Below are 16116 nucleotides of genomic sequence, written 5' to 3'. Positions count from 1 at the left end.
CTTCCAGCATTGCTGCAGAGGTTAAATGGTCATCCTGTCAGTGCTCAGACAATACACCGCACACTGCATTAAATTGTTCGTCCCAGAAGAAAGCCTCTTCTAAAGATGATGCACAAGAAGACTGCAAACTGTTTGCTGAAGACAAGCGGACTAAGGACATGGATTACTTGAACACTGTGTTCTGATGAGACCAAGATAACCTTATTTGGTTCAGATGGTGTCAAGTAAATGTAGGCAAGACACAATAGTCTTTGAACTCCTCACCTGGTTGCCACCACACACAAGTATGGTGGTGGGAGTGTCATAGTTTGGGGCTGCATGAGTGCTGCTAGCTTTGGGAAGCTACAGGTCATTGAGGGAACCATAAATGCCAACATGTACTGTGACATACTGAAGCAGACCATGTTCCCCTCCCTTTAGAGATTGTGCTGCAGGGCAGTATTCTAACATAATGACCCCAAACACACCTCCAAGATGACTACTGCCTTGCAAAGAAACTGAGGGTAAAGGTGCTAGACTCGCCAAGCATGTCTCCAGACTTAAACCCTATTGAGCATCTGTGGTGCATCCTCAAACTGAAGGTGGTGGAATGCAAGGTCTCTAACATCCACCAGCTCCGTGATGTCTTCATGGAGGAGTCGAAGAGGATTCAGAGAGTTAAGGTAGTGCTGGAAAATAATGGTGGCCACACAAAATATTGACACTTTGGCCATTTTCACTTAGGGTTGCACTCACTTTTGTTGTCAGCAGTTTAGACATTAATGGCTGTGTTGTGATTTTGAGGGCACACCAAATTTACACTGTTATACAAGCTGACTACTTTGTATCTTACATTGACTTACATTGTATCAAAGTGTCATATCTTCAGTGTTGTCCCATGAAAAGATATAATAACATATTTACAAAAATGTTAGGGGTGGGCGATATGGCCTAAAATCTATATTGCAATATAATTTTAAGCATGTGCGATATGCGATATATATCGCAATATATTATCTATATTTGTGGGGGAGGGTTAAAAATTTTTTTTTTACTTTTTATTTAATAACTATTAGCCCCCTTAAGGGCTAGAACCCTTGTCATATTCACCCTAATAGAGCTCTATTAGGGTGAATAGGACTTTACACTCTCCCTGCTGCCCTGTGCTTTGTGCACACAACAGCAGGGAGCTGACCATGGCAGCCAGCCTCTCATGTGCCCTCCAGGCTCTGATCCGCCCTCCAGCCTCTCATGTGCCCCCAAGCCTCTGATCAGCCTCTACCTCTTATCAGCCCCCTCTGGTAACTCAAACCCACCGCCACTCCCTCCCCAGTATTGATCATTGGTGGCAGGGGCCCCCTTCCCCCTCCCCACATCATTGGTGGCAGCAGCAGTTCCGATCAGAGTCCCAGCAGTGTAATGCTGGGGCTCCGATCGGTTACCATGGCAGCCAGGATGCTACTGAAGTCCTGGCTGCCATGGTATGTCAGTGAGCAGCATTATAGCTAAGCGCGCCGTGGCCGCCAGGCGCTCCTCCTTCTGTCTGTGCGGCGCATTGCTAATGCTTATAGCATTAGCAATGCGCAGCACAGACCTATGAGAAGGAGCATGTGGCGGCCACGGCGCACGTGAGCTATAAGCATTAGCAATGCGCCGCACATACAGGAGGAGGAGTGCCCGGCGGCCACAGCGCACGTGATTATAATGCTGCTCACTGACATACCATGGCAGCCAGGACTTTAGCTTCCTGGCTGCCATGGTAACCGATGGGAGCCCCAGCATTACACTGCTGGACTCCGATTGGAACTGCCGCTCCGTGGTCATATCGCAGTTCGGCGATATAGGCGATATGCATAAAATCCATATTGTGGCACAAATTTATATTGCATATCGCCTATACCACCCACCCCTAGGTGTACTCACTTTTGTGAGATACTGTATATTGACTCAAATTTACCACTATTATGAACTACAAATGTGTCACAAGAAAACAGTCTCAGAATAGTTTGGATAAGTAAAAGTGTTCCTAAGTTATTACCACATAAAGTGACACATCAGATTTCCAAAATTTGGCCTGGTCCTTAAGATAAAAAATTGGCTTGGTACTGAAATGGGTTATCCATTTTTTTTTTTATACTTTTTATGAACTTGCATTGACTTCTGTGACTTAACCAGCTTTCAAAATATTTACCTCTAGTTCCCTCATTGGCAACTTCCTTATTGTGAAAAACTGCACATAATCCTTTTGTAGAATCCAAAAATATCTTTCATAAGATTAATGTATATTTTATAGTATTAGAACTTCATGGTATTTTAAAGATCACATGAAATCAACATTTTTAACATTCTTCAGTGTAGTTATTAGCTGGAATTCAATACTTTTGTGCTTTATGTTAATTCATTTCCTGTTTATTTGCAGGAAGAAACTAAGTTAACTTTCCGTCCTCCCAGTTTGGCTACTTCATATTCTCCCTTACAAAACTGGCAGCACCAACCAGAGAAGTTGATATTTGAGTCATGTGGTTATGAAGCCAGTGTGAGTATTACATGAGACGTTTTATCTGTACAATAATTAAAATCATTTTTTTCAGCTTTTTTTATTTTCATTATCCTCAAGTCAAGGGCTCAGCAAATATCAGTCGCTGGGCAAATATCACTCAGTGTAATACACTAACAAGCAATACATTATAATACAGATGTATTGTAATGCATTGCTGAGGGGAGCAGACCCCCAAAAGTTGAAATCCCAGAGTGGGACGTAAATAAAGTTTTAAAAAACGTAAAAAAAAAGTGTTTTTAATAAGGTGAAATATATTTACTCTAATTTATGACTATTATGTTCAACATGAAAAAACAGTCTCAGAATAGCTTGGATTAGTAAAAGTGTTCCAAAGTTATTACCACATATAGTGACACATGTCAGATTTGCAAAAAATGGCCTGAGCAGGAGGGTGAAAACTGGCCTGTGTAGAAGGGGTTAAGCAGTTGTATGGAGTGAGCTTCTTGTTAGTTCTTGTTCCTCTGTCCATGGCATCTAGGATTGCTCCAAATAACATTTCATTGTATTGTACTTTGTATTGTACAGTGACAATAAAGGCATCTTATCTTATCTTATCTTATCTTATATGTGGCGGGTGCCGGCTTTCTAATACGGCAGAAAGCCTTTGACAGTGACAGGGCTCGAAGATAACTCAGATCCTGGTCCTAAAACTGCTCAGATGCTGCTGTCAGTAGTGAACGTGGCATCTGTGGGACTCTGAATGATGTCCTGTGGTGAAATTGCGGCACTTCAATCAGTTTGACAGCCAGGGGCCTTTTGAAGTCTCCCAGGCCTGGTCATTGCGAGCTGCCTGCTAAGCCATGCTAAAAACATGGCCTATCTGGCAGCCTGTGAAAATTTCTTAGACTGCAGTAGTATTTTATAGCAGTCTGTGGTATAAGTGATCAGAAGATCGAATGTACAAGTCAACTGTAATCATACGGATCCGTTACCCATTGACATTCAACGGATCCAGTTTGTTCCGTTTAGATTTTATACAACCACATCCTGACAGAAAGGATGCATACTGATGTGTAATCAAAACTGAACCATTTTGGTCACGCATATGTGAAAGTAACCTTAGTGTATTTTTGTGCTTTTTATTTTAGTTTTTTTACTTTTGTTTTAAATGGAATGAATGAGCTGCAGTGAGCGCTAAATCAATTTTATTGTGTCGTAGAAAAGTACATGAGGTGACATGATCAACAAATCACAATTCTATATTATAGGACTGCTCAAAATTTTTCAGCAATAATTTTGTTAAGATATGTAGATACATTTCAGAACAGTTGTAGTTTGTTGCCAGATGAAAATCAGTAACATATTGCAGAATATTCAATGGTTGTCGTTAGATTCTAAATTTATTGTTCCATAGGCTGTGTTTTACTCACACACCCTCATTAACCCCATAAGTACCAGCGCAACCGGACGTGACTTAAGGACCAGCGCCATACATGTACGGCACAAGGTCTGCGCGGTTCTGGGGAACGATCGCCGTGGTAATCGCCGTACCATGGCTGCTCTTACCTGCAGGCAGTCATGGGGTAGGGGCACCATGGTGCTGCACCACACCCCCTGCAGCTCTAAGCGCTGCGATTGGCCGGTCAATGACCGGCACATCGCAGCGCAGGAAGCTGTCACAGGCCACGGGGTGGGGGGGGGGGCTCAGGGTGAGGTGGCTGGTGCTAAACTGGTCAGCATCGGTCACCTCAGAGGTAAGGCAGGGGACACTGGTATGTTGGGTTCCCTGCCAGCGCTGCGATTGGCTTGAGCCAATGGCAGCGCTACAGTTGCACAGGAAAGGGCTGAACTTCCCTGCATGCAGCCATTCTAGCTGGTGACTGCATGCAGAGAGGTTCTGTGCTTTTCTGTGCTGCTGTTGGCTTGCTGGGACTTGTGGTGCACACCATTTCAACCTTAATCCTTTCCTGATCTTTGCATTTTTTTTATTTATTTTTTATTTTTTTCACATCTGTGTTGAATTTTTGGCCAATTTTTCCTTTTTTTGGGTTAAAAAAGAAGAAATAGTTTTATATATATATATATATATATATATATATATATACAGTTATTGCACGCATGCACGGTTTGTTCGTGCGTGCTGCAGAGCGCCAATCAGTAGTGTGTATATAAAAATTTCAGTCATTGTCAGTTTAGATTTTTGAACGAACGTACCATCTGCGTTCGTGAATTGACAGAGCACTGTTGTGAATTTTTATACTACAGTTTTTTCACACACGCACAATCAGTAGTGTGCTCATTTGCAACAACACATTTTTAAGTTTTTTTATATAGATATATATGTTAAAGTACATTAATCGAATAAGCAGGTAACAAGGCAGCACTCCGGACTTGTAGGTGAAAAACGGATCCTTTTATCACACGCTATGCAACGTTTCAGCTCATCTCATTGAAGCCTTTGTCAAGCAGTGAAAACCGTGCTTTATACAGGTTTATATAGGTGAGTTCAATAAGTACATAATTGTTACCAAATAATATAAATGTTTCAATAACCATGTTTAAAAAAGATATATAAATACAATTTCATGTTATAGTCGCCAATCAATATGGAACAAATTGCATATCTGCAATTAAAGGCACAGTGGTTAACAGGTTAAGCAAATGTTAGTAATATTAGACCAAACAAATCTTGTTATTAACCCACATGGAGTACCTCATACTGGGTGGCGTCTTCACAATCATTCTCTATAGTTTTTTTTAAATTTTCCTAGGATAAAACAGAAACAGGGAACTTAAGAATAAATAATTGAAAGGGCACTGGTTTTAATCCTACAACACAGGAGTTATCGGAGCACATCCAGAGGGCCCCAGCAGCTATATCACCCTAAAGTCCACATTAAGTCCTTTTGGTTTCAATATTTGGAAATGGTATATCTAATAAAGTTCCCATTTTTAGAGTAAAGCTATCCTGTCACCTCCACGTCTGGGCATGGCACCCTGATCTATAACTCTAAAGCGTAGGTCCCTCTCTGTATGTTTTGCCTCTGTGAAGTGTTTAGACACTGGCAAATCAAGTTTCTTTTTCCTGATGCTATACCTATGTTGGTTAAGCCTGGTCTTTACATTCCATGTGGTTTCCCCAACATAGTAGAGGTGGCATGGACATTAAGTAATTAACGTATGATGAATCACATGTTAAGTAATGTTTAATCCTGATCGCAGCTCCTGTGTCTGGATGTGCACCCATTATGAGTTCCTTCATGTGGGTTTATAACCAGATTTGTTTTGTCTAATATTACTAACGTTTGCTTAACCTGTTAACCACTGTGCCCGTAAATTGCGGACCTGCAATTGGCTCCATATACCACTATGGATAGTCCTTGACTTTTCCCCCATTTCGGCTTGGAGGGCAGGCAACACTTGAATGTGCTGCCAGCCTTCCTTTTCGATGATTGGGGGGGGGGATCCTTACCCCTCTTGGAATCAACTTGGACGATGCCTAATATTTCCTGTACTCCCTTTCACTTGTGGGCATAGGGATGCATGGATGGGGAGTGGGGCCACTAGCGTCCCCTCATCTGCAGCCCCTAATGGGTTAAGGCATGGATCCTAAGTTAACTTGGGACTGGGAGCCTTCCTGTAGCATCCAGTGATTTATGTTACTATTCCCTTGAAAAACATTGCCTGTTACCATTCATGGAACCCGTTGAATACTTGGATGCCGCATAGACAGGCACAGTGTAGGATTCAACAATCGGAAACTTAATTGTAACCTCCAACGAGTGACATTGCACTGCTCTGTTTGCACAAGCACGTGAACGATGTGATGAATTTGCAGATACTTACACTGTGTCGATGCAGGCGCAGTTGTACTTGTGGTACTCCGAACTTTGGCCACATGGAGTCTGGACAAATAGGGTGAGCGCCCCACGATCATTAATTTTTAATGTGTAACAATTAACACAATAATGCCCACTGAATTCACCAGGTGTACACAATATGTTTCATTATTTGAACACAAATATGTATTTTATAATATCACGCATGTATCAAGTATACACATGAGTTTAATAACTGATTCTCAAGGGTTATTGATTGGAGACTAAAACATTAAATTGTATGAAATTTTATTTATATATATTTTCTTAATAATCATGGTTATTGAAAAATTTATTTTATTTGGTAACAATTATGTACTTATTGAACTCACCTATATAAACCTGTATAGAGCACTGTATTCACTGCGTGACAAAGGCTCCAATGAGATGAGCTGAAACGTTGCATAGCGTGTAATAAAAGGATCAGTTTTTCACCTACATAAATATGTATATATGTTAAATAAAGCTGAGTTTGTGTGTAAAGGAATCCGCACCGTCAAATTTACAATCACAAAATTTGGCACACAGGTACATCAGGTGTCCGGGAAGGTTTTAGACCGGATCTCTGCTCTGTAGGACGTACCGTTCTTGATATATTCCCAAAAAATGCATTAGCCAAAAGAAGCTTGGTCCCATGACCCTTATCAGCCAATAGAAGATCGCAGGCCGTTAGCCTCCACATACACAGTTTTACTCCAGGTTTCCATAAGAACCCAGCCATTTTTCTTCACTGCTGTAGGTGAGCTTTAAATCGCCAGGATAATCGCTATTGAAGTAAAGCCATGGCCTAATAGCTCTTAGTACCTTATTTCAAGATGTGCCTTTGTTCCAGCAATAGATGTTTTTATCCTCTGAAAATCCAGTTTATTTGGTATGCAAATTAGCCAGTAAGAGCCCAGAGGGGCGTCACTCTTGTAGGAAGGAGCCTAGACACGCCCACTGCCACAATGTGTCCACCCTCAAAAGACTAACTTAAAACCCCACCCCAGTCGACACTAAGCCAAGCTCCTGATCATAGGCCACACCCCACACTCCTCAGCCGACTGGTATTGAAAAAATGAAGGTAAAGATTTACTTCTGTCAGCTGCAGGGGTAAGAGGGAGGGTGACTTTCTCCCTGCAGCTCAGCCAGCACAGTATTGCTATCTTAGAGTGAACTGTTCAAAAAGACACGCCCCCAATCTGGTTAGGCCACGCCCCGTCCCACTCCTCAGCCGACAGGAATTGAAAAAAATTTGGGTTAAAAATCAACTTCTAGTTCCTGCTAAGACACGCCCCCGATCTGGTTAGGCCACGTCCCCTCCCACTCCTCAGCCAACAGGAATTGAAAACAATGGAGTTAAAAATAAACTTTTGTCAGCTGCAGGGGTGGGAGGGACGGTGACTTTCTTCCTGCAGCTCACACTCAGACAGCACAGTGCTGCTGTCTGAGAGTGAGCTGTTCAAAAGGACAACCTTGTATCCATGCAGGCCCTGCTCCAGACGGAGAACAGTGAGTCTGAAAGCTGGATTGTCCAGCCTAAAACTGAACCTCTAGGCACCCTAGGGGCAGGCTGCTGTAAGTGTCTCAGTTAAAGGCATGGTCCACTATGGAGGTCAGTGTTAAGGGGCAGATTGTTGTAAAGGCCACTGTCAAAGGGATGGTGTGCTGTGAAACTCACTGTTAAAGGGGAAGGCTGCTGTAAAGGTCAGAGTTAAGGGGGTGAGCTGCTATGGAGGTCCAATTTCAAGGGATGGGGCACTGTGGGGGGGGGTCAGTGTTAAGGGGTGGGGGGCTGTGGAGGTCTCTGTTAAGGGGGCTGAGTGCTGTAAATGAAATAGATGCTGTAAATGAAATAGCGGGTCCTCCAGCTAGTGTATCTATATCAATTTCAGTTAGTGTCAGTTGAGAATTTTGCACAAACGCACCATCTGCGTACATGCATTTTGCAACCACTGCACACTGATAAGTAGTGTCCTTTACTGATCGCTTGTGCCCAGTTTGCACTGCAAGTTTTGTTTTGTTTTTGTGCAGAAGACTTTTTGTGCAAAATACTTTTTCCTACAAAAAATTCTTCTAAATGTAAAATTTATGACAAGCCCCTTCACGTGTGAAAACACAACATACAAACCCCTCACACTAAATAAAGGTTTACACATTTCACACGTCGCACCCCAATAAAATTAAAATGTCCAGTCCATCCGAACGAGTATACTCAGCTGAAGAAGCATATGCCAACCTTACCTCCGATATGTAGTCTGCCAGTGAGGGAAAAGAGGATGCCACTTTCCTCTACTCCTCTACCTTCTCAGCATCATCCTGTGATGAGGGACCCTCCAGAAGATGTCCCAGGGTAGCAGCGGAGGCAGCCCCCCAGAGTGAACCCTTATGGACTCCACCCACTGACGATTATCAGGCCCAAATTCCTGAGTTTGTGGGCAACTGAGGAATTCAGATAGATTCTGTGGGTTTCATAGAAACAGATTTTTTTCTAAATCTTCTTCTCTGAAGATTTTGTAAATTTAATGTTGACCCAAACCAATTTATACGCCAAATAATTGCTCAGAACCGTACACCGCCATCTCCTAGAACCCTAGGGTGGACCCCAGTAAGTGCAGCAGAGATGATATGCATTCGTGCTGCATATGGGCGTTGTAAAAACACATTAAATGTAAGGCATTATTGGAGTTTGGACATTTTCTACCAGACTCCAATTTACAGTAACATCATGACCCGGAACCGTTTTGAGTCGGTTAGGAAATTTCTACACTACAATGACAACCCAGTGCCCACCCCAAAACGACCCAACATTTGACAGTCTGTTCAAAATTAGGCCTGTCATTCACCACTTTAACACCAAGTTTGCTGAGGTGTTGACGTGTACAATCCAGATAAAAATGTCAGTGTAGATTAGTCCCTAATACTCTTCAAAGGGAGGATTAGATTCCGCCAGTACCTGGCTAGCAAACAGGCAAAGTATGGAATAAAGTTATGCAAACTTTGTGAGAGTAGCTCCTTGTACACCCACAAGGTCCACATTTACGAAGAGAAAGATTCCCGAATAGAAGCCCCAGTATCTCTCTCCCCCCCCCCCCCCCATCCTAGGAGTTAATGGGACTTACTGCACCCACTGCTAGATAAAGGTTACCACCTTTAAGTGCATAACTATTAGACCAGCATACCCCTAACTACCAGAGGTACTGTGGTTTGCGGCACAGTGCGCAAAAATGAGAGAGGCCTCCCAAGGGCAACCGCTGAGAATGGGAGAAAGTAGGGCTCTCCTCCGTGAGAACTTGCTGGTGATAAAGTACAAGGACAAGAGGGACGTCCTTGTACTGACCACCACTCGCACTAACGCCAGCTCCCCTGGCCCACTATCACTGTCCCCAAACCAATTTAAATCCTGAACTACAATAGGCACATGGGAGGGGTGGATCTTTCAGATCAACTACTGAGCCCTACAGTGCCACACGAGAAACAAAAGTGTGGTACAAAAAACTGGCCGGACACATTGTAAAGATGGCAATGTGTACGTGCTAATTTTAATCTGCAGGCCATACAGGAACTTTCCTTCAGTTCCAAGAGGTGGTTAAAAAGACCTAATTTTTCAAACCCAGGCCGGGGAGGGTCCCATTACTTCTGGTAGTCATGGTGCCCATGTCGTACCAGGGCAACATTTTCCAGGACAAATCCCCCAGACAGCACGGGAGGAACCCAAAAAAGATGCAGGGTGTGTCACAAAAGGGGGATAAGGAAAGACACAATTTACCACTGCAAAACCTGCCCTTAAAAACCTGGCCTGTGTATGCAGGACTGTTTCAGAATCTACCACTCATCCATGGAGTATTAATTTAATCCTTTATGCTCCCTGTAATATTTCCACTTTATATCTCTGATTTAGTCAACTTCGCTTGCATATCCACTTTCCAACAACCACTACATATTCTTTAATGTGAAACAACTTTTAGGTCAAAAGTGCCTTTTCCACTCCTTGAAATGTTCGTATAGGGGTGCTCTTTTCAAAATGGTGTCACTTCTTGGCATTTTGAATTTCTGGGATTTCCACTGTAGGGTCACCTCAGGGTGTCTTGATATGAGACATAGCTCCCAATTACCATTCCAGCTAAATCCGCTCTCCAAAAGCCATATGGTGCTTCTTCCACTCTGAAGCCTGCTGTGCCCCCAAACATCAGTTTTTGAGCACACATGGGGTGTTTCTGTAAACTCCAGATTCAGGGTAATAGATTTTGAGTTTTGTTTGGCTGTTAACCCTTGATGTGTTGCAGAAAAATAAAATAGATTAAAATGTAAAATCTGCTAAAGAAAGTGACATTTTGAAATTCCCATTTTCCTTTAAAGGGAGTCTGTCATCAAAATATGACATTGTACACCACTTACATGGCTCTCGAGCACACCTATCCGTGATTCAAATGGTACCTTTGTAATTTTCTTCTGAGTTTCACCAGCAGGAAAAACGCACTTTAATCCATATGCAAATGACCTAAATCATTTTTTTTGCACAATTTGACAAAGACAATGAGCTGCCTATCATCAAATTTGCCCAGCAAGAGGCTCCATCATGTTCCCTGATACTGAGAGCACATGAGGTAGAATGGGCCTTAAACCACATTAATCCCCAGAAAGCAGCTGGCCCTGGAAAAGTCCTAAAAAACTGTGCTAAACAGCTGAAAACTGTATTTACCAGTATATTTAACAGCTCACTAGAGCAGGCCATTGTCCCCACTTGCCTGAAGTCCTCCACAATTGTCCCAATTCCAAAACAGCAAGGCTGTGTGTTGAGCCGTCTCCTTTACTCCCTCTTCACAAATAAATGTAAACCTATTCACAATACCAATACCATTAGAAAATTTGCAGATGACACGACCGTGATAGGCCTAATCTCTAACAATAATGAAACAGCCTATAGGAAAGAGGTTGAGAACCTAGAGAGATGGAGTAAGAACAACAACCTCATACTCAATGCCAAGAAAACAAAGGAGCTAATTCTGGATTTTAGGAAGAAGAAACAAAATGGACACCATCCCATTAGCACTAATGGTGGAAACGTGGAGATAGTTCAAGGTTTCAGATTCTTGGGAGTTCATATTAGTCAGAACCTGTCATGGATAAAAAAACACAACAGAAATTGCCAAAACAGGCCTTCAGAGGTTTTATTTTCTGAGGAGTCTGAAGAAAGCACAACTCCCAAAACAGCTGCTAGTCAATTTTTACAGGTGCACCATAGAATCTGTTATCACATACTGCATTACAGTGTGGAACTCCGGCTGCTCTTCTGAGGACAAGAAGACCCTCAAGCGCATCATCAGAATGGCTGGCAGAATTACTGGTACTCAGTTACCATCACTGGATGACATCTTCACTGCTCGCTGCAGCAACAGGGCAAAAATTATCTGTGGGGATCCAACTCACCCTGACCACAGCCTTTCATTCCCCTACCCTCTGGTAGGCGTCTTAGAGCCCTACATGCCCGCACCACTAGGCTGAAGAACAGCTTTTACCACAAAGCAATCAGTCTCCTAAATGCTCGGAGATTATTGCCCCTTCCTAGGATAGAAACTACCACAGACTGAAAGTGACTGCTGCATTCATGAACCCATGATGACCTGCAGTAGGTCTGCAGTGGTGTTTGAATCAGTGTGTATATATTCTCACAAGCACTTCCTACTTTGTTCTTGCTATATACAGGTCCTTCTCAAAAAATTAGCATATTGTGATAAAGTTCATTATTTTCTGTAATGTACTGATAAACATTAGACTTTCATATATTTTAGATTCATTACACACCAACTGAAGTAGTTCAAGCCTTTTATTGTTTTAATATTCATGATTTTGGCATACAGCTCATGAAAACCCAAATTTCCTATCTCAAAAAATTAGCATATTTCATCAGACCAATAAAAGAAAAGTGTTTTTAATACAAAAAAAGTCAACCTTCAAATAATTATGTTCAGTTATGCACTCAATACTTGGTCGGGAATCCTTTTGCAGAAATGACTGTTTCAATGCGGCGTGGCATGGAGGCAATCAGCCTGTGGCACTGCTGAGGTGTTATGGAGGCCCAGGATGCTTCGATAGCGGCCTTAAGCTCATCCAGAGTGTTGGGTCTTGCGTCTTTCAACTTTCTCTTCCCAATATCCCACAGATTCTCTATGGGGTTCAGGTCAGGAGAGTTGGCAGGCCAATTGAGCACAGTAATACCATGGTCAGTAAACCATTTACAAGTGGTTTTGGCACTGTGAGCAGGTACCAGGTTGTGCTGAAAAATGAAATCTTCATCTCCATAAAGCTTTTCAGCAGAGGGAAGCATGAAGTGCTCCAAAATCTCCTGATAGCTAGCTGCATTGACCCTGCCCTTGATAAAACACAGTGGATCAACACCAGCAGCTGACATGGCACCCCAGACCATCACTGACTGTGGGTACTTGACACTGGACTTCAGGCATTTTGGCATTTCCCTCTCCCCAGTCTTCCTCCAGACTCTGGCACCTTGATTTCCGAATGACATGCAAAATTTGCTTTCATCCGAAAAAAGTACCGTACTTTGGACCACTGAGCAACAGTCCAGTGCTGCTTCTCTGTAGCCCAGGTCAGGCACTTCTGCCGCTGTTTCTGGTTCAAAAGTGGCTTGACCTGGGGAATGCGGCACCTGTAGCCCATTTCCTGCACACGCCTGTACACGGTGGCTCTGGATGTTTCTACTCCAGACTCAGTCCACTGCTTCCGCAGGTCCCCCAAGGTCTGGAATCGGTCCTTCTCCACAATCTTCCTGAGGGTCCGGTCACCTCTTCTCGTTGTGCAGCGTTTTCTGCCACACTTTTTCCTTCCCACAGACTTCCCACAGAGGTGCCTTGATACAGCACTCTGGGAACAGCCTATTCGTTCAGAAATTTCTTTCTGTGTCTCACCCTCTTGCTTGAGGGTGTCAATGATGGCCTTCTGGACAGCAGTCAGGTCGGCAGTCTTACTCATGATTGCGGTTTTGAGTAATGAACCAGGCTGGGAGTTTTTAAAAGCCTCAGGAATCTTTTGCAGGTGTTTAGAGTTAATTAGTTGACTCAGATGATTAGGTTAATAGCTCGTTTAGAGAACCTTTTCATGATATGCTAATTTTTTTAGATAGGAATTTTGGGTTTTCATGAGCTGTATGCCAAAATCATCAATATTAAAACAATAAAAGGCTTGAACTACTTCAGTTGGTGTGTAATGAATCTAAAATATATGAAAGTCTAATGTTTATCAGTACATTACAGAAAATAATGAACTTTATCACAATATGCTAATTTTTTGAGAAGGACCTGTATATGCTGTAAACTGTGAATAGTAATGCCTTCTGGTGCAATGTTTTTTTTTTTTTTTTCTAGTGTAATGCTTTAGTTTAAATGTCAGTTCTTGTTCCTCTGTCCATGGCATCTAGGATTGCTCCAAACAACATTTCATTGTATTGTACATTGTATTATATTGTACTGTACAGTGACAATAAAGGCATCTTATCTTATGAGGGCTCGCAAGTGCCCAGGGGACGCTTTCTGTGTGTAGGTGCCCAGGCTGCTCTGCCTTCTTTTTGCATTACTCCTCCCCAGTCTCTTCCTTGGCCGGCCCCGCAAGTCCCTTGCGTCATCCACAGGACCGGCCCATATCCAGTGCATGCACAGTGCACACTACATGTAGTGCGCATGCACCGGCCTCCAGTCCTCCTGTTTTCTTCTCGTCCGCCCTCTAGTCACTGGTTTTATTCCTGTGCTGGTGCATGCGCACTACATGTAGCGATGTCGTGCCCACAATTGGCATCACAGTGCGCATGCCGTACCGGCGGCGCCACGCACGGTATATCGGCCGGTCCTGTGGATGACGCAAGGGACTTGCGGGGGCGGGCCAAGGAAGAGGCTGGGGAGGAGTAATGTAAATAGAAGGCAGAGCAGCCTGGGCACCTACACACAGAACGCCTCCCTTGCGAGCCCTCATTTGCATATGGATTAAAGTGCGTTTTTACTGCTGGTGAAACTCAGAAGAAAATTACAAAGGTACCATTTGAATCATGGATAGGTGTGCTAGAGAGCCATGTAAGTGGTGTACAATGTCATATTTTGGTAACAGGTTCCCTTTAACCCCTTAAGGATCCAGGCTCATTTTCACCTTAAGGACCAGGCCATTTTTTGCAAATCTGACCAGTGTCACTTTAAGTGCTCATAACTTTAAAATGCTTTGACTTACCCAGGCCGTTAGCAAATTTCAAAGTTTCAGTTTCTCTACTTCTGTAATACATAGTAATACCCACAAAAATTGTGATGACTTTACATTGCCCATATGTCTACTTAATGTTTGTAGCATTTTGGGAATGATATTTTATTTTTTGGGGATGTTACAAGGCTTAGAAGTTTAGAAGCAAATTTTGAAATTTTTGAGAAATCTTCAAAATCCCACTTTTTATGGACCAGTTCAGGTTTGAAGTCATATTGTGAGGCTTAGATAATAGAAACCTCCCAAAAATGACCCCATTCTAGAAACTACACCCCTCAAGGTATTCAAAGCTGTTTTTTTCAAACTTTATTAACCCTTTAGGTCTTCCACAAGAGTTAATGGCAGATGGAGAAACAATTTTGAAATTTCTATTTTTGGGAAAATTTTCCAATATAATCAATTTTTTCCAGGAGTAAAACAAGGGTTAACTGCCAAACAACACTCAAAATGGGTTGCCCTGTTTCTGTAGTTTGCAGTAACACCCCATATGTGGTCGTAAACTACTGTTCGGCCGAACGGGAGCACATAGAAGGAGGGGAACACCATATGGGTTTTGGAAGGCAGATTTTGCAGGACTGGTTTTGTTTATACCATGTCCCATTTGAAGCCCCCTGTTGCACCCCTAGAATAGAAATTTCAAAAAAGTGACTTCATCTAAGAAAGTACACCCCTCAAGGTATTCAAAACTGGGTTTACAAACTTTGTTAACCCTTTAGGTGTTCCACAAGAGTTAATGGCAGATGGAGAAACAATTTTGAAATTTCTATTTTTTTGAAAATTTTCCAATATAATCTATTTTTTCCAGGAGTAAAACAAGGGTTAACTGCCAAATAACACTGAAAATGGGTTGCCCTGATTCTGTAGTTTGCAAAAACACCCCATATGTGGTCGTAAACTACTGTTTGGCCGAACGGTAGCACATAGAAGGAGGGGAACACCATATGGGTTTTGGAAGGCAGATTTTGCAGGACTGGTTTTGTTTATACCATGTCCCATTTGAAGCCCCCTGTTGCACCCCTAGAATAGAAATTTCAAAAAAGTGACTCCACCTAAGAAAGTACACCCCTCAACGTATTCAAAACTGGGTTTACAAACTTTGTTAACCCTTTAGGTGTTCCATAAGAGTTAATGGCAGATGGAGAAACAATTTTGAAATTTCTATTTTTTGGAAAATTTTCCAATATAATCAGTTTTTTCCAGGAGTAAAACAAGGGTTAACTGCCAAACACTCAAAATGGGTTGCCCTGATTCTGTAGTTTGCAGAAACACCCCATATGTGGTGGTAAACTACTATTTGGCTAAACGGCAGGACATAGAAGAAGGGGAACGTCATATGGTTTTTGGAAGGCAGATTTTGCTGGACTGGTTTATTTACACCATGTACCCTTTCAAGCCCCCTGATGCACCCCTAGAGTAGAAACTCCATAAAAGTGACCCCATCTAGGAAACTACGGGATAAGGTGGTTGTTGTTTTGGGACTATTTTTGGGTAAATTAGATTTTTGGTTGCTCTATATTACTC

At 42.6% G+C, this 16116-nt stretch overlaps 1 protein-coding gene across 5 annotated transcripts in view; it reads left to right on the top strand.

Moving 5' to 3' along the window:
- The window catches only part of ANKS1A (ankyrin repeat and sterile alpha motif domain containing 1A), a 731235-nt gene that overhangs the window by 424956 nt on the left and 290163 nt on the right, over positions 1–16116 (top strand). For all 5 annotated transcript variants that reach the window (XR_006388413.1, XM_044288191.1, XM_044288189.1 and 2 more), the window contains one exon: positions 2399–2515. Coding sequence is in view for 4 of the 5 variants with exons in the window: in XM_044288191.1 (XP_044144126.1) it covers positions 2399–2515 (117 nt within the window). In the remaining variant the exon portion in view is untranslated. The remainder of the gene's footprint in view (positions 1–2398; positions 2516–16116) is intronic.

This window comes from Bufo gargarizans, chromosome 3, assembly GCF_014858855.1.
Source record: "Bufo gargarizans isolate SCDJY-AF-19 chromosome 3, ASM1485885v1, whole genome shotgun sequence".
Lineage (NCBI taxonomy): Eukaryota > Metazoa > Chordata > Amphibia > Anura > Bufonidae > Bufo > Bufo gargarizans.
The sequence above is the reverse complement of the archived record's forward strand: the minus strand, read 5'-3'. Positions and strand labels throughout refer to the sequence as shown.